The 19,112-nt window shown below is 43.2% G+C and overlaps 2 protein-coding genes across 2 annotated transcripts in view; one reads left to right on the top strand and one right to left on the bottom strand.

Annotated features, from left to right (window-relative positions):
• Window positions 1–19,112, top strand: part of LOC138520122 (tetraspanin-18-like) — a 473,481-nt gene that overhangs the window by 69,373 nt on the left and 384,996 nt on the right. The window lies entirely within an intron of this gene.
• On the bottom strand, window positions 17,371–17,826 carry LOC138520289 (uncharacterized). Its single transcript, XM_069632734.1, has one exon. It carries the CDS (start codon window positions 17,824–17,826, stop codon window positions 17,371–17,373), a length of 456 nt encoding a protein of 151 aa, XP_069488835.1.

Raw genomic sequence — 19,112 nt, 5'->3', positions numbered from 1 at the left:
TGAAGGACAAGGTCTCAGTTCATGACCCCAACAAGTGGCCTGCAGGCAAGTTACATATTAATTACACACAGAGGTCAAGACGGCGATGTTGTATTTTGGAATGACATCGTCCACCATTTTAACTCACAGGGTGACTTTACAGAAAGAACCTAAAATGGCGGATTGACTAAAATGGCAGCTTACATTGATTCTAAGGTCAGGACCTTGCGACACAGATTTCTTCGCAAATGGCTTACAAGCAGCTTGGCGTAGGCCAATATACATATATTCGTTGCAATAGGAGGTACGATATAATTTTCCGTTTGACAGTAGAACCAATTTCGAATGGGTAGAGTGTAATTTCCACCCAGGCACTCTTCTCAAGGTTGGGTGCATGTTGGCTCAACTTATTTGGAGGAAGCGAAAACATTAGCAGTGTAGAGTTGGAATGCCAATCGCATTAGAGGTGTAGTTTAGCTGGCCGGCCTGGTACTACCAGTTTGGTGTAGTCATAGAGTCCAATCAGTTGGATGATGAGATCTAGTCTGGAGCCCATTAGAGGGAAAGTGACAGATCCAACCAGAGAGAGGCACTTGCTTGCCCACAGTCCTGTGTTGGCTGAACCATTTACATTTGGAATCCTACAGAAAGAGTTGAATTTATAAGTTTCCTGATTTGCAGGTTCCCAGTTGATTTGCCTTCCCTGTTACTTCTCCCCACCCTGAAATGCAGTTCCCTTCTTGCAGTAAAGATGGCGGCATGGTGAAGCCAGAATGTATCCATACGGGACAAAGTTAGATTTGTACTAGCCCATGCTATTTACATGAAAGGTTATATTTGCATGAGTTGTAGCAGTGTGACTGCACAACACTTGTGAGTCACAGGTATGCTACGGTACAGTTCTGTTTGTGTGGTTGCGTGCGTAAAACCAGAATGCTACCACATGCAGTTGTTTGGGTCTTTAGACAAATGACTACACAGGGAAGTGTGCAATTGTTTCTTTTATGTTTGTGTAATGTTATGATAAGTGTTATTTGTAAAGTGCAATGTCCTCCAAAGACATAGCTTCTTGGGGCTGATGGCTGCTCCTGAAGAAAGATGCCATGGAAACAGATATCAAGAGTTCACACACTGCTTTCTACATCAGAAAATACTTCATTCATGAGCAATGCTGTCAATGCCTTATCAAAGGCATTTATGTCAACATTTTCAAAACGGAAACCATTTCACCCTGAGACTGGTCTATCCCACAAACAAACTAACAGTGGAAAGGGACAATGAAATGTGTGAATTCAGGATATTGAAAAATGACTCATAACCATAGTATGTTAAACTAAAAAAAGCTTGCCTGGATGCATCAAGTGTTCAAGAAAATAGAGCAAAACGAATTGAAAATTGATATCATTGATATAAAGTAATTCTGAAGTTTGGAAATAAATGTCTCGCAAGCATACTGCAACAGAATCCCTTTGATATGCAGCACTCAAGACATAGAAGTATTAATGACATAGATACTAGAAACCTAGCCATAGCAAAGAATGTTACACCATTTACAAAGCATCCATTTCAGGCACATCCTAGTTCAGTACATTGCCATGCTAGTTTCCCATTGCACAGACAACTGCTATGCCAGTATAATTTCGCCCTTAGAAAATCATCTTCCCTGTTTGAAGAGTGTATACTACTGTTGAACATTTTCATGCAAGTTTTAGATTGAGCAGGGTAAACCCGTATCCACGTAGTAAGAACGTAGATTCAATGATTCAATTACATCAAAGATGTAGCGATCTCCCTGTAGTCCATCTGGGAGTTCTTTCAGGAGGAACTCCCAAATGGATGACAGGGAGATCGCTACATCTTTGATGTAATTGAATCATTGAATCTAGGTGCTTACTCATCAAGGCACGGACAGCCAAATCGAGACCAGGCATTAATTGCCCACCCTGATGAAGGCCTACTAAATAACCAGCACACAGAATAGGTACTAGGCCGAAACACTGTTTTGTCAACTTTTAAACTGCACAGCACCCTCCATAGAGAGCGGGGGACACTGTTTTTGTGTTAAAAACCTGTATGAAATCCTTTCCCTGATTTACCTTTCGGGGTAGATGAATTGTCTGTGAAAAAACTCTTTTATTTACCAAGTGTCATGATTAAATGTTGGGAATGTGTTGGTTCTGACTAAACTGTTGTAATGTTTTGTCATTGTGAAAATCTTTATTCAATCACTTTTGATGGTCATTGTGGATACGGGTTCACCATGATCATTTGTTAGTTGAAGTATACAGTACCTGGAAGGATCAGGGATTTGCCAGGTGCAGCCTTTTTTATACAGAAGTTTTCAGATTGATCCATGGGTCAGTGGCTCAGTGGGCTCATGCATCCACTAGAGGGGCCTGGGTTTGACCTCATGGTCACACGTTCAAATCCCGGTGGGTCCACTCATCCCTTCATCCTTCCGAGGCTGATAAAATGAATACCATTAGGTTAGGTAACAATATACATCTGTTATCTGTCGATAACGCCAAGATGCCCCTCTAGGGGTGAACGTGCACTTTACATATACAACTGTGATGCTATATCTGAAAATGGATCTGCCACTTCCACACCGTACGTAGGAAATGACAATGACAGTTGCTGCTTGCCTACTGAAAAGTGCCCTACGCCTCTTTCACATTTCCCACAGCCATTGTACCATGCCACTTTCAGACTGTCTTTGGTGAAATGTATCATGCTGCTTTAATAATGCCCAACCACAATTGTACCATGCACTTTCACAATGCCACAGAGAATTCACTTTGACAACACCTCCAGAAAGTTTCCCTATACTGCTTTCATAATGTTCCCCGTTACAGTATTGACTGCAGATGATGCTTAAATACCAGCTCCATTTTTAACACAAATATCCTAGGGAGTTTTACAGGAGATGGCCACCCACGTGAGTATATTGTGATCTTCCATCAAAGACATTAGTACTAAAACTTACAAATTCCTCCACTCTCCTGTTACATTATCATTCATGAACTACTGTCCTGGTCCCTGGTTCATGTTTCTACCTCCCATGCATCATCTGGTTTTATATCCACACCCTCTCAGCCATTGTTACGGGCACTCTGTAAATAAATGTTAAAACGTTTTGTAAGCATTTTTGTGATGAAAATGCATTGTTTTCCCTTCAATTTACATTAAATAAATAAATAAAATAAATATAAAATGGGACAGAATGGGACATTGTCAAAATATACTGGAGAGCCATGACAGGAAACTCATGAAAAATTGTAATTGATGTTGCACATTAATTTTTTTTTTTTTTATTATAAATGTTTTATTGGGTATACTTTATAACCTTTAACATAGAATACAATCACTTTTATGATAGTGATGATGATGAATCTCCTAAACATCTTGTCCATGTGCTCCACCAGGTTCCCCCCTTTCATTCTGATCTGATGGGGGACCTGGATTCGTTGCTGCCGCACAGGCAGTATGATTGTCGTTTATGAATGATCCTGGCAATAGTCCTCCCTGTGGTCCAGGGGCAACAACTTGGTTCATCCTCACAAACAGATGTTCAACGAATTTTAACCCGTCCAGTGTTTTTCCAAGCTTTTCCACTGTCATCAATCTCTCCCAGTATTCCTCTTCTGTGTTTTGATTTATGCGCGCCACATATTCCCCCAACCATTTCTTTCTTTCTGATATTAACCTTGGGCAAGATAGCGCCAGGTGCCTTGTTATTTCAATGATGTTAGGATTTCTACAATATCTACATATTGCATCTTGAGGGGAAATCAGTTTTCTTTGTAATTTAACTTCATTGGTTAGTAGAACATTGAGTCTACAGCGCATCAAGAGGTCCCTATAATGGGATGATGGGAATTTCTTCAAGTAGAGTGGAGGATCATTTACGATTTTACGTTCCCAAATAATGTTATAACATGATTATTTCCTTGCTTTAGGCTACTTGTTTCGTCCCAATCGTTTTTCTGCAAGGTCCTCTTAGCTTTATTCGGATTTGCTCTCAGGATTTCTTCTCTTATATTATATTGAGTTAGTACCGTCTGACATTTTACTTTCCATGACTGCAAAGTTTTGTCTCTCTCCTCCATTGATGTTTTCGCCAAGATCTCAAATGGTGGTGGAGGGGGCTCCAAAATACATTTCCTATATAAGAAAATAGTTTTCCACCAGACTATTGATCTTAGAGATTGAAGTCTTAACTCATGCCTGATCATCGAGACTGGCAAGCAGCTTGGAAGTTTTAAGATCTTCCGCCAGAAAAAAGCTTCTACGATATCCCAAGTTTCCCACTGCAGGTTTAACATAGATTCAGCACCATATGATAGCATAGCCACCACTTTCTGTTTGTAAAAAGTTAATATTGGTGTTACTGAATATTTTCCGTATCTTCGATGTAAGGCTCTTCCCTGGTTTGTCAGTTTTGACAGTTTTTCTCTAATAAGTAGGTATTGGCCATACTCATTTATATTCTTGTTTATTCTCATTCCCAGGTATGTCATTGTCTCCACTGAGTCCAAACGTTGGTTATCTATAGTCCAAACAAAGTTCTTTCTTTTTGGTTTCTTCCCTCTGAGTGACTTCATTAGTAAGATGACAGATTTCTTTATGTTTATCTTCATTTGGTTTCTATCCAAATATTGTTTGAATTCAGTTATCCGTCGCTGAAGGCCTACGGCAGTTTGATCTATAAAGACCACATCATCCGCGTAGAGTATCCATGAAAGCTCCTCACCATTTATTTTCGGGGGAAAAGCCCTGATCTTCTTCTGGGATTCCGCCATGTCTGCCAGGTATAAAATAAACAGAAGTGGGGCTTAGGCACAGCCTTGTTTGATTCCTCTGGCTGTACAAATTTTTTCCGTGGTGGTTCCTCCTTTTGTTGTTATTATTTGTATGGATGTTCCTGTATATAGTTCCTGAATTGCTTCCAAGAGATCGCTTGGGCAGTTCCAGCTCTTCAATTTTGCCCATAGAAGATCTCTATTGACTCCATCGAAGGCTTGTTCCAAGTCTATAAAGCCCAAATACAGACTTGTTTTATTTTCGAGGGTCCGAAGCTTTAGTAAGTTCAGGATAAATAAGTTCAAGGTGGTACACACCCCACTCACAAAAGCTGTTTGTCGCTTATCTAATAAGCCTTCCTTCGTTGCCCAGATCTTAAGGTCTCTTAGGAGAATGGAAGCAAAGATTTTTCCTATAGAGTCCAGGAGGGCGATAGGCCTATAATTTTTTGGATCTTCTCGATCTCCTTTTTTAAAAATAGGAACTACCAAGGCCTCCTTCCATGAGGACGGGATTTTTCTATTTTTCTTTATTTGCCCAAAAAGGTGTAGAATAAACTTTGCCCATTCTTCTCTGTTTTCTTTCAATAGTTGGTTAGATACGCCGTCTGGCCCGGCTGCTTGTGAAGAGCTAAGCTTATTGATGATCCCCAAGATATCATTGTAATCACAATCACGTTTCCAGGGTGATTCCCTCCTTTTCCTTTGGTGTAAGCTAACTTCTTCTCCAGGCATTGGGTTAAAAAGCTTAGTATAATGCTTTACCCAATTTTCTTTTGTAACCTGGCAAATGGTCAGGGCTGTTTGGAGATCCTCGCCTTTATTAATAATCTCCCATAAACTGCGTGTGTTTGCTTTTTGCAGAGCTATTAACATTGTTTCTGCGTCACATTGTGCATGCCATGCTTTCGAATTAGACAGCCAATTTTTATATGATTGTTTACATTGCCAAATTGATTCCTCCTTGTTCGGTTCAATGCTTTGTTTTAGTTCTTCTAAGTGCTGCGCGATGTTCCTTTCTCTTTGCCACCAGCTCTGCATTACATGCATGTTTTCTTGTTATGGTCGGATTATTTGTACCGTTCTGTTGCACTTCAAATTCTTTGAGAAGCCATTTGTATTCAACCTCCTCGGTATACTTTTCGACATGATTTTTGAAACTGTCAATCAATTTGATTATTGTTGGTAGCTTTATTCTCAGTCGATTTCTACCCCCTGTCACTTCAATTAGTGTTTGAAATGAGCCTCTGGGTGTCCCAGTGTCCCAAATGAGGTCGATTTCTAGGAGAGCATGGTCACTGGTTTTTTGCTTCAAGACTCTCAGCGAGGTTATCCAACTAAGGGTGTTCTCCGCTACAAAACAGTAGTCTAGGACAGCATTGCTAAAGCAATTAAACCATGTAGAGGCTCCTTGTAGGTCTCCTTTCGTCTGACCATTCAAGATTTTCATTTCTCGTATTTCCATTGCCTCCATCCATCTTTTCGCGTTCCCCTCCAGCTTGGATTTCGGTTTGATCTTTCCTGTTGAATCCAATAGTTTTAAGTTCAGATCACCACAGAGAAGAATGAGTTGATTTCTTTCCGTTATCATTGATTTGTCAATTTCAGTCATAATATCGGATAAGTAAGAGTCCGTTGGACAGTCCATTTGGCTCCAGTACGTGTTTATTAAGAAGATTCCCAATTCCTGGGATTTCATCTTTTTCTTTAGCCTTAACACCTGGACATACGGGTTGGGCGTATGATGACATATTACGTTGAGGTCACTTTCACCTCTTATTAGTGTCAATAGGCCCGCACGTGGTCTGCCTAGTGCTCATTTCTTTGCTGGGTTCATGTATACCTCATAGCCTTCACAAATTGGGAGGTTTCTTATCCATGATTCCTGTAAGCAGATGATATCATATTTCCCCAAAAAGGCACACTCTCCTGAAAAGAGATTTGCAAATCCCCTAGAGTTCCAAGAGGCTAGAAGGGAATTTCCCCTATCTGCCTCCTTCTTGTCCTATTGTCTCTTTTTTTCGTATTTGAGTTCGCCATCTCCAGTTCGCTTCGGGGCTTGAACACTGCTTTTGTGTGATCTTTCTGTCGGTTTTGGTGTTTCCAGCGTGGCCTTATGAGTTGTTTTTGTTGACTTTGAATTGTCCACCGTGAATTTCATTTTTTCCCACCGGGAATCATTCCTGGGTCTGTAGTCCGCCCTACTTTCAATCCCCTTCTGCTGAGGCACCTTTGCCCTTTGCCGCTGATGATCCCTATCAGGATATTTAGTTCGCTGAGTGCTCGTGGTATGTTTAGACGCTGGAGTCCTTTTCTCGTCTTTCCCATAATCCAACTTTCTTTCTTTGTTGTTATCCTCATGTCTCCGTTTCCTGTTGTCTCTTTCAGGTGTCTTATAGTCACCATTGCTAAATTCTTTTTGAGGTAATTTCGACCTGGAATTCTGATCTTCCTTTCCAGGGTATTCATGTGGATATCTTCTTGTACTTCTAGCCACTGGATCAACTTCCGATAATCTGAAACCTGCTTCCGCTAGCCTTTCTTTCGCTTTCCAGATGGTCTCTTTTATCCTTTGTGAGGTAAGATGTAATATTATCACATCAGGTTTTTTTTCCTCCGGAAATTCGATTATCAGGATGCCGTCTGTTGATATCTTCCTTAGGATAGTCAGTTGATTAAAGATGGAAATCACGTTTTTTCTATTCAGAATTATTCTTTTTGAATTCTTTGCCGCTCTTTCCAATTTGAGCGTGAGTGATTCTTGTAGGGATTTTCTACTCCCTACCGCCTTTTGGTGCTGTTTATCCGTGTTGTTCCTTCTTTGCGGCTTCCCTTTGACTCTAGGGTCAGCTCCAGAGGGCCGTCTAGCTGCACCCCATTTCCAGTTGCGACGGTCTTCCAATAGAGTCCAGAAGTCCTCATTAGAATCTTGATTATTTACTTGATATTCTTCACTCCTTGAGCGTTTTCTTACTTTCGCATTTTGCTGCCCTTTTCCTTTACTTTCTTCTATTTTTCCTGTGGTTTCAGCTCTTGTTTTTTGGACTTTCTCATATTTTGTAACCCTTCTTGGGTATTTCCTTGCTTCAATAAACTTCCTTTCTTCCCTCTTTTCACTATTCCTTCTGTTACTTTCCGGTTTTTTTCTTTTTCCTCTTTTGCCTTTTTTTCCTGTTCATGATGGTATAACTGGTTATCAATCTGCTGCCATTCTGAAGGACTTATGTTTCGCCAGCGTTCGTCTTCTTGATGCTCTTCCATAACTTCAATCAAGTCGCTTAGATAGCCTTCAGTCTCTGATCCACTCACTCTTTCCCCGGTAGTGGGGCTATATAGAGTTTCCTTTTCACTGCTTAGATCAATTATCTTCAATTCCAGCCTCGGTTTCTTTGCTTGATTATTTTGTGTATCTCTATCTGGCACTTTGATGTTTCTTAGGAAAGCTCTTGAGCCACATTCCTTTCTCTTCATTGCTTGGTTTTTCGGTTTCTTTCCCAGTTTATTATGTCGATCTTTTGCAGCTGTTTTATCTCCTATTGTAGCTACCTGTTTGTTTTCTTTTTTGGCTTCTTGAAACATTTCATAGCTAGGTGTTGAGCTTTCGTAGTTTGAGACCTTTTCTATCAGTTGTAGGGGGTTATTAGGAAGTGAGGAGGATTTGTCTTCATGGACTATTATTGATTTTTTTAAGCCCTTCACGAGGGCAAGAGGTCCTCTTTTTACTGGCTTGTTAGTAGTTTCCTGCACGGCGGCTGTTGAAAGATCTTTTGGAGTACAAGATTTTACTGGTTCTACTCTGGGTTCGCCGGGCTTTGAATTGTTAGCCAGGGCTTGTTGGATGGATGGTATTAGCCACTTCTGGGCTTCCAGTATTGCCTCCATCAGTAGTTGCTTCTCCTGTGAGTCACGGCGGGCTATATCACTTAGCCTATCCTGCCATTTATTGGACTTTTCTGCTTCCAAGTCCATTCTCTGTTCGAGTCTTTTTAATGACCTGTCCATCTCCAGTGTTTCTTCCCTTGTTTTGGTGTTTACTGCTAGGACCATTTGCAGAGAGTCATTTATATTTTCATATAGCTTGAGATATGGTGCAATTGTGATATTCAAAGCCGCCATTGCTACGTTTTGTATGTGGGCTAAATCCTCCATTCTCCCTTTTTCACAGATCTCCTTAATTTTATCCAATGAGTTGTCATCGATCTTTATTTTCAAGTTTTCATAAGAGCCCTGGTTGGGAGATTCTTTGGTCATATTGTCAAAATTATTTGCTGCAGTGACTGTTGCACTCTCATTTGCTCTACGGGATCTCTGAGTCCACATCTCGACGGAAGCCTCCACGTCAAGTGCGTCTATTTTTTCTTTAATGAATGATAGACTTTTCCTTTTTTCCGACGTGATTTTTCCAGTCAGGATCGAGATGTCCTGTATGAGTTTTTCTGCCAGGCTTAAATTGCTTTGTGGTACTTTCTCTGTGTAATTGCGTTCCTCTCTTCCATTCCCTGTTGTTGTGCCTGGTGTGACCGCTGATCTTCCAACAGCCCATTGGACCGTTTGATTTTTCTCACTTACAGAGGTTTCCTCTGGGTGTTTTTTGTTTTTTCGACTCCCGGTAGATGAAGGTTCCCTGGAATCTATCTTCTCTAGCTAGAGGGATTCATCCTGCCAGAGTTCTAAGTCCTTTACACTAATTTCTCCTATCCCAGGTTCGTATGTAAACCTTTCCTGGGGCAGGGCGTGGGAATGCTCCAGAGCATTTCTCTCCTGCCTTGCCCGCCTTTTTTCTTGATTTAAAGAGCTCTCCGAGGCATCAAATTTTGTTGGAGTTTCTTGTGTGTCAGTGCTGGTAGAAGTCTCTTTATTTACTGACTCTAATCCTTCCACCTCTTTGATTAGAGTTTCGTTGTTGAGCCCTTGGTCTGGCTGTTTTGTCCCAGGGATTTTTCCAACCCGGGGTAGGAGATCCTTTTCCCCGTTATTCTCTACCTCAGAGGTTATGTCTGGAATATGCTTATCCGTTTCGAATTGCTTAGGCAGATGTTTGACCTTCGGTGTAGATTCAGGTGTCAATTTTATTCCGCTTGCCATATTATTCATTAGCTGAAGCTCTTCTGGTAACTCGACACCCTCACCCAGTTGAGCTGCTTGAGCCATCGGCTGATTAGCTGGGTTAGGTGAATCTGCAGTAGTGGGGTGAGCGGAATATTGCTCTGTTATAGTCTGATTGCTCTCTAAGTATGGACCAGATTCCTCTGGCAACCGTATTTCAAGGGAATTTTCTGTTTCTGTTTCTGTTCCAGGTAGGTTCCCTGTTGGCATAAGAGGGCTCTTTTCTAGTGTTGAAGTAACAAGGTCATGGTCCTGCGTGTCCCACTGTGCCTCCCTTGACTGTGTCTGTGGTGAAGAGAGAGCCTCTTCACTTTCTTCCGCCGTACTGGGTGACACATATGGCATTATTGTGGGTTCCTGCGCTGATTCCGGGGAGTCTCCATCAGTGAGTTGTCCCTCCCCTTTTGATATCTGAGCTTGTATTACCAAGTTTTGTTGCAGCTCTTGCGGGGGGTTTAGTGGATCCCTGTCTAGCATAGTCCTTTCCTTCATAAAAGGGAGTTTCGTCTGCTTCAAGGTAGGTACTAGTCTCTCTTTCAGGGGGCGTTGTGGTGAGGGGTTGGAGTGAGTTGCTGGATGTGAGGCCGGGCGCTTTCTTACCTGAAGCCTTGTTTTGCCACCGACTCCGTCCCCCCTTCCGCCGGTTCACTAGTCAAGCGACCCATTTGGAGATGGTCGTGCAGCTCCTCTCGTGACTCCGACGTAGCTACACAGCGATCCAGCGAACAGCCGAACAGCCAGGTAGAGTCTGGCAAGCCCTTGTCTAGCACGGGCTTATCGCTGCAAGGGCGGCTGGGGGCTCCTTTTCTGCCCGCACTTCCTGGTGGGCGGGGCTTAGGTCCGCTGTGTTCGCCGCACCGGCGAAAGTAATGACAGAAAAAAAAGAAAAAAAAACCACTGCTGCTGCTGCACTCCTCCAGCGAACGCCGAACAGCCAGGTAGATCTGGCAAGCCCTTGTCTAGCACGGGCTTATCGCTGCAAGGGCGGCTGGGGGCTCCTTTTCTGCCTGCACTTCCCGCACTTCCTGGTGGGCGGGGCTTAGGTCCGCTGTGTTTGCCGCACCGGCGAAAGTAAAAACAGAAAAAAAAAGAAAAAAAAAACACTGCTGCTGCTGCACTCCTCCAGCGAACGCCGCACAGCCAGGTAGATCTGGCAAGCCCTTGTCATTAATGTAAAAAGGCCATAAAAACATACAAACGAACCTTGAAGAAATTATAAGCAGAGCAATTTTTTGATTGCTGGAATGAAAACAGCATGTCCATTTACAGAAGGCAAGGTTAAATTAAACAGATATACAGGACAATTTAAAAAAGTGATCATAAAAGCTTAGGAACTTTTATTTATCAGCTCCCCACAAGAAGAACTAGCATTTGACTGATGAAAATCATATGCCGGGGGCTAAGAGATGACATTACAATGGCACCAAATCTTCATAGAGAAGATTAAAATAACCCACATAGACATTTACGGTAAAACTGCAAACATGGTATCTGAAACATGTATTAAGCCAAAAGAAGAACCAGGCAAAATATCCTTCGGCCAATCCTTGCTTTATTCTGATTGACCATTTAATGATAGTGAACCTCTTGCTTCAGTATTGAGTGCAGGCACCTCCTGCTCGAACACACTATCAAATGGTTCCAAGTAACTCTCCACTCCCCTTGCCGCAGGATGCGTCCCATCAGCATTTAAAACTGCCCTTTTCTCAAAAAGGAGATCCACATGATTTAAATCCATACCTACCTCCAATCTGCCCTTTCTAGCTCCAGTATTAGTAAGAATTCTTGTACAACAATCAATTTCTCAAACCACTCCATGGTCAGTTCAAACAACCACCCGCACAATGGCCAACTTTCGTGGCCTCATCTTCCTATCTTCCTCTCTCATCTCCTCTGCTCTTGCTAGATGACTCACCCTCTTACCACTCACTTGTCCACGTCACCATCTATGATCCTCCTCCACTCTCTCTCCCCACTTCCCCATCCATCAGCAAAGGAAAATGTAAGCCTGACTCTGTGGTCCCCAATCTTTCCAAAGTAAGGACCTCCATGTAAGCTCCCATCGCTTGCTCACTTTATCAAAATCTTCTTGATTGAGTTTGATACTGCACCGGCTATTGCTTTTGACTATTACTTTGCAACACACTCTTTCTCATCCTTCCACCCTTGCCCTCAATCACATATTGCCTTAGCCATCCAACAGCTAAGGACAACCATACATCTCCCCTTTCATAACTGAAGTAAAGCTTGCTCCCCTATTCTCTGCATTCTTTACTTGACCTAACAACTGCTCACGATTTGGCTAACTCTTCCTACTATTTTAATATTGTTTCCAGTCTCCAATCATAACCAGAAAAGCTATCTATGACCCTTTGGAGTAGGCCATGATTGTCCAACTTGAGCTTTGTTCCACAGCCCCTCGCTCTCGGCTGATGATTTGACCTCCTACTCCCCGCTAAGCTCACCAAATTATAGGAGACCTTGATCTCATAGGTTCCATCAAGGGATGGCAAGTCCTAATGTTGTGTTCACTCATTTTATTGGATGGTGTATTATAAGGTTGGGCAACTCAAATAAAAATGAGATCTTCCCAAACAAAATAATAGGATGGTGCTCTTCAAATTGGGATTGGGACACTTTCACCTCAGAGACTTCTTGTGTCCATTATCTCTTTCATGGGATGCTGGTGCATGGGCATTTCTGACCTCAGAGCAAGTGTCCCGATTTTGTACACAGTTCAAAAAAGGGGTTACCTCTCCCCTTAAAGGCATTGTGGTCTTTGGGGTGACAAAAATCCTTCTTCTTTGTCATCTAAACTAGAGGCAGGCTTTCTGGGGTCCCGTACCTTTTGACTCACTCTGTCGTAGAGTAACATAAGAAGACGCATCAGTGGACATAGAAGTAAGGAGAGGCAGAGACGGGCTCCTGAGGTGTGCTTTGTCTTTTTGTCAAGGTCCTGCCTTATACTGGGTATCATTAGGCGAGTGGCTCACAGGGCCATGCGCCCCAGAGTGCAAGTGGATTTTGTGCCCAGGATGATATAGGGACGATGCCCATGTCACCTGATGGCGGTCACTGACATTTGGCAGGCGAAAGTCACATTGCCATAACTCAGGATTCACACTACATATGACTAGAAGAGTTCAACCTCCCCAAGTTAGAAATCTTGTAATGTAAAGATGCAAACACCCAATGGTGCAAAAGAAGGGATTGCCTTTAAGGGATAGCCCACTCCTGTGATCAGTGGTAGAGGCAAGCACTATAATTACTGCTTCACCTGGTAGGTCAGGAATCTTTCTCTGAAAGTCTATGTGACCAGCAGTGAACATGGCAGACTCAAGGAAACAGTGTAAGACTTGCTCTTACAAGTGTGAACACATTTAGTCATTCAGCGGTGATGCCACTGCAATGGCCTGCAGCAGTTAAATCACCCTCGGCAGAATAAAGTATCCCCCTCTCGTGCACACCATGGCCAAGCCTAATTCACACAATACTGAGAGCGTACTGATTTCCAATAAGCAACTCACACACTAGGGACAGCACCCCCCTCAATCCTGTGTCAGAAGCCTCAGAGGAGATCAGAATCATAGAGTCAATATCGAAAATGTCTGAAATTCCAAATTTAAACTTGGGTCAAAACTCTGAACTCTCAACAATCCATGTTTTGCACTAGGGAAGTACTCATCCACAGCACTTATTAACTCCCAGTGTAACCCCCAGGTTGCGACCCACCCTACCAAAGGAGGGATGTCATAATCAAAACTGCCAGCCTTGGTTGACTAGTTAGGGTTGTTGGAGGAGAGTGTGACTTGTGCCTGTATGTGTTTAAAGTATTACAATGATTGCGGAGGAGACTGCTGGAGGCAAGACGGTGCAAAAAGCCAGGAGGAGGAGCTGGAGAGAGTGTGGAGGAGATGAAAACATCAGGAGGCGGAGGTGGGAAAGATTGAAAGATGGTGTAGCATCTAGAAGAGGGGGTGAAGACATGGATGATGTGGAAGAGGTAGTCATAGATCGAGGAACTGGCAAAGACCTAGATGAGATGTTGGTGTTAGGAGAAGATCAAGAGAATGTGGCGAAGGTTTGAAGGAGCTTATAACAGCAGGGGGTGAAGTAACCTCAGGTAACCTCAGGTTTGTGTGGTAGACCGAAAAAGGAGGATATTGAAACCATAGGTGGTGGAGAGGAAAAACGTGTTAATATAAGTTTCTATCAGCCAGGTCGGCCATAGGCTGGACCTGACCGTGGGCGGAGGATTGAGATCAGGACAGGAAGGTTGCTGGTAGCTGAGAGAGTTGAGGGGAAGATACACCCAAGGACACACTGCTGAAGTGGAGAAAGGGTGAGGAAACCAGAAGAGTTTAGGGGCCTTCCTTGCACAAACTCCAAATTGAGCTCTATTTACTATTGCTAGAGGCAACACAGCAGTAATTCCAGGTAGGACAACAAGAAAAAGGCTCCTTTCTGAACCAGGAAAGAGGCTTGGTACTGGATAGCCATAAGTACGGGAGCCAGAAAAGCCTGCAGCTAGTTAGCATATGAAGACTTGTACTTTGCCCAGAGTGAAAAAAACTTTGGTTTGTCGATGATATAGCATTTCTGTTTTTCACCTTTATGTACATTTTGTGTGAAGCCATTATTCTTGGAAAATAAATAACGTTAAACCCAACCGTTCAAATCCAGCTGTTTGTGCATCCCTAGAGGCCTCATGTTACAGCTTCTTCTGAGTGTCTCTTTCCCTACCTCTTTAATGTCACAGTTACCGATCTGGCCCCTGCACACTCTTTCCCCCACTTTCTGGTCCTGGCTAGGGCTGACCTGGCATGCCCTAACCTGCCTACTTTTGCTAAGTAGTGTCTCTCTTTCCCAACATGGGACCTTTTCTTGACCCTTGATGTTATGCCCCCAGTTTCCTCTTTACCCCCTTTGCTATGAACATCCCAGGCCTGTCTCCTTTTGATGTTCTTTCTTCCACCTATTCCGTATCAGTCTCTCCCCTGATGATTTCTCCTCTGTGTCACTTCCACTCTGTAATATTGCACCCTCTGCTTTTTCCTCTGGTCTCACCCCTCCTCTGGTCTCTTTGGTTCCTCCACCCCGTCTTGACTTCCATTCATCTGCCCTGATGTTATCCCCCACTTCTATCCATGATATGGTATGATAATTAATTTATATAGAGCCTATACACATTGTGTTTCAAAGCACTTCACGGCAAGGGAGGGAACAAGGGAAAATACAATGACATTCTTACAGGCCATGAACAACAAAAATGTGAAATTAACTATCGTACCCGGCGTGACAACATTTCAGATAGTGTAAGAGCTAAAACACAGATAGGAAGGAAATGGGAAACAGACAGGTGTGATAAATAGGCACACAAGTATAAGCATTTAGTTTAAGCTTTATTGTAGGCCCCCGGAGTGGAGGACCGCCGGGAGTAGAATGACATGAACGCTCCCTTTCCTAGGAACATTCTATTACCTATGAGTTCCACTGACAATGATGTCAGTGTATTCTATATAACATCTCCCTTCTTATATAAATCAGAGGATGGGAAATGGGGGGAATAGAAGTAGGGAGGGGGAAAGAGGGGGGAAAGGAAAGGAATATTAACTATTTTGTAAACTCAACATTGGTATGGAAATAACGTTACAATAGTTTCGTATTGCAAAAGGATACTGTGACAAGCACTGCTAGTAGTAAATATAGTCACTGTTGAAGTTTTGGATGGCCCTCCGATTCCTCTTGGACAGTCCTCCAACTGGGGTTTTATCACTCGCATCGGGGAACTTGTCATCTTCTTCGTTCCCATGGTGAGGTGCTTCTGTTGTTCCAAAATTATCCTCCAATGGTATGTCTTTGTCTTTGGTTGTGTTAGATCGGTTGCTTCTGTCTTTGCTTGTGCCTGGTCTGTTGAAATCTTTTTCTATTTTCACTAGATCATCACCGGACCATCTCTTCCCATCATCCAACACCACAGACTTGCCATGACAGCTCACCACCCTTTGCGGGGACCTGAAGCTGGATTCACCTTTAAGTGTTTTCTTGGGCTCTCTGACGCATACCCAGTCTCCTTCTTGGATCACCATTTCCTTTACTCTATTTCTTGAGTCGTAGTATGCTTTGCATTTAGTTTGTTTTTCCTTCACCATTTTCTGGACATGATCCATATTCATTTTTGCCTCTCCAGTGTCCATGAAAATCCATGCGGGTCTAAGTCGATTGCATGCAACCCTGCCTCGCATCATGGTGAACGGTTCAACGTTGGTGGTTGTGTATGGAGTTGTCCTGTATGCGCACAGGGCTTCCTTAAGTGTCTCCCTCCACAGGAATGTGTTGGCTATGGCCAATTGAACCACACTCTTTACTAGCCTGTTCATTCTCCCTACGAGTCCATTTGAAATCGGTTGATACAAGGATGTTGTTATGTGATGGATTGATCTATCTCTGAGGAATCCCTGAAATTCCAATGACGTGAATTGGGATCCATTGTCAGAGACTAATTCCTTGGGGTCTCCTTCTCTGTTGAACACCTCTGTTAAAAAGTATGTGGTCTTTTTCGTGATTACGCTTGTTTCTGATATGCCCCACTCTGTCCATTTAGAGGTGTAGTCCACGAGTACTATGATGTATATTCTAACAGCTTCAAGGTTTTCAAATGGACCCATGATGTCTATTGCCAGCTTGGACCATACATTTTTGGGGGCTTCTACTGGTTGTAATGGTGTTTTTCTCAGAACCTTGGATTTGTCGCTTGTGGCACAGGCAGAGCAATTCTTGACAATTTCTTCTGCTTCTCTCCACATGTTCGGTCACCAATAATTGCTTCTCACTATGTTCTTGATCAAGCTCCTCCCTAGGTGTCCCTCATGTGCTAAGTCGAGTAGTCTTTTTCTAAGTTGTACTGGTGGAATTACCCTATCGCCTCTATAGACGTGTTCTTCATCCATGGATATTTCTTCCTTGATGGACATGAAGTCTGCCAGAACTTGACCAGATCCTCTCCAGTCATTGACTATGGCTCTCCTAATCTCTTGTTGTTCAGGATCAGCGCCGGTATTGTTTTTCCATTCGTCTCTGGGAATGGACGGATTTATGGCAGCTATGATGTCTCCATCCAGACATTCCATCTCAGTGTCTTGGTTGGTCGATAACCTGGAGAAGCAGTCAGCCACTTGATTCTGTGCACTTGGAGTATGACACACATGAATATTATATTGCATAATGTCGAGAATCCATCGTCTGATTCTCGGTGATGTGAGGTGGGGTGTTCTGGACTGGAGGACATGCACTAATGATTTGTGGTCTGTTCTGAGCAGGACGGGTAGTCCCCAGATTAAGTTCCTGAAATGCTGCAGGATCCACTTCACTCCTAGGGCCTCCCTTTCTATTGTGGAATAATTCAATTCTGCTCTTTTCAACACCCTTTATGCAAAGGCAATTGTCACCATGTTTTTATTTTGCAGCTGTTCTAGGACTCCGCCTAAACCGACCTTACTGGCATCCACGATATGATTGTCGTGGCCTTGCAGTCAAACATTCCCAAGGCTGGCGCTCGATTGTTATTGGACTTTATCTCTTCGAACTCGACCTTACACTCAGCAGACCACACAAACTTGGTTGCCTTCTTCACATGGCTTCTCATATTTCTGGTTTTGTTGGCGTAGTCCCCTATGAATTTGGAATAATACTCCGTCATACTGAGGAAACTCCTCAATTGATCCTTATTTTCCAGCTCCGCAATGCTCAGTGTGGTGTCCATTAGCTCCTTCTTGGGGCTGATGCCCTTGGCATCTATGGAATGACCAAGGTAGGACACTTTGTTGCATTTAATGTTGCACTTGTCCAACTTTAGAGTGAGGCCACTTTTTTGGATCACTTGTAAGACACCTATCAGTTTTGTGTTCTTCCTCTGTAATGGCTGAGATGAGGATGTCATCTTCGAAGCAATGTACGCCCTCCAGGCCCCCAAACAGGTGTGACATCAACCTCTGAAACACAGCTGAAGCTGATATGAGTCCGAACAGCATTCTCCTGAACATGAATGCCCCCAAAGGAGTGACAAATGATGTGATGCTTTTTGAGTTCTCTTCCAGGGCAATTTGATGATAGGCCGAGGATAGGTCCAGGGTGTTGAAGTATTTTGCCGGCTTCATGGTTGTTAACAATTCAGATATGTTCGGAAGGGGATGCCTATCAATCCAGATGTTTTTGTTCAGGTCCCTCAGATCGACGCACATTCTTATGGAGCTATCATGCTTTTTCACTAGCACTATTGGAGCGAGCCATTCTTAACTTTCTATGGGCTGCATGATGTTCTGTTCACACAAGCGTGTGAGTTCATTTTTTAGCGCTTCTTTTGTCCCAAGAGGAACTCCACGAACCCTGTGGGCTATTGGAAAGGCACCCTTTTTCAAGACAATTCTGTGTTGGAAATCTTCCAGGAGTCCGATCTTCCCACTAAACACTTTAGGAAATTGTTTCGCCAATGCCGTCTTGATATCAATGTTGTCTTTCAATACAGTTAATATGGGGATCTCTTCTCCAGGGTGAATTCTCACTCGGAGAGAGGCTTGTTCCTCCCAACCTACCACAGATGAACCATGTCTTGCTATGAATTTGAGTTTAACCCATGTACACCCAATGATGTCTATGGGGGTCTTCCCATAACCTATTGCTCTTACTGCAGTGTTCTGTATGTCTTGCATCTTGCCAGAAAATTCACCAAGGAAGGTTTTAACATCCACCATGGTATATGGGGACCCAGTGTCTACCATTATGGGCAAAGATATGCCATTTATTTGCATGTTGACCCAGGGACCTTTAGATGGTTGTAAGGACGTGACAGTGAGTATTTGTATTGGTGGATTTCTTTGATTGATGGTCAGCATATCTGCTCCAACAACTCTCACGGTGCCTCCCGGTGTCCTGGCGAAGGGTCATCTGGTGCATCTGCTAGACCTATTATTTCTACAGACTTTTGCAAAATGTCCCATTTGGTTACATCGGTAGCACTCAACAGCTGCCGCCGGGCATTCTATGTCAGTGTCGTTGTGTTTGTACCAGCCACACATTTGGCAACGTCCTGGATTTTGATTGCCATTATCCGGAATTCTTCCTCTCCTGGAGTTGGGTCTTGAGCCATATGTTGATGCTCTCCTCACCACTGCCACTAAAGGTTCACCTATGTCTTCTTCAGGAGTATTTTCAATGGATTTCACCTCC

Source organism: Ambystoma mexicanum, chromosome 13, assembly GCF_040938575.1.
Source record: "Ambystoma mexicanum isolate Mex_15411 chromosome 13, UKY_AmexF1_1, whole genome shotgun sequence".
NCBI classification, from domain to species: domain Eukaryota; kingdom Metazoa; phylum Chordata; class Amphibia; order Caudata; family Ambystomatidae; genus Ambystoma; species Ambystoma mexicanum.
Note: the sequence above shows the minus strand (reverse complement) of the source record. Positions and strands in the feature narration are given on the sequence as shown.

Bases quoted from the DNA above. Each gene is read 5' to 3' on its own strand.
- LOC138520289 (XM_069632734.1), bottom strand. From the start codon at position 17,826: ATGACATCCTCATCTCAGCCATTACAGAGGAAGAACACAAAACTGATA.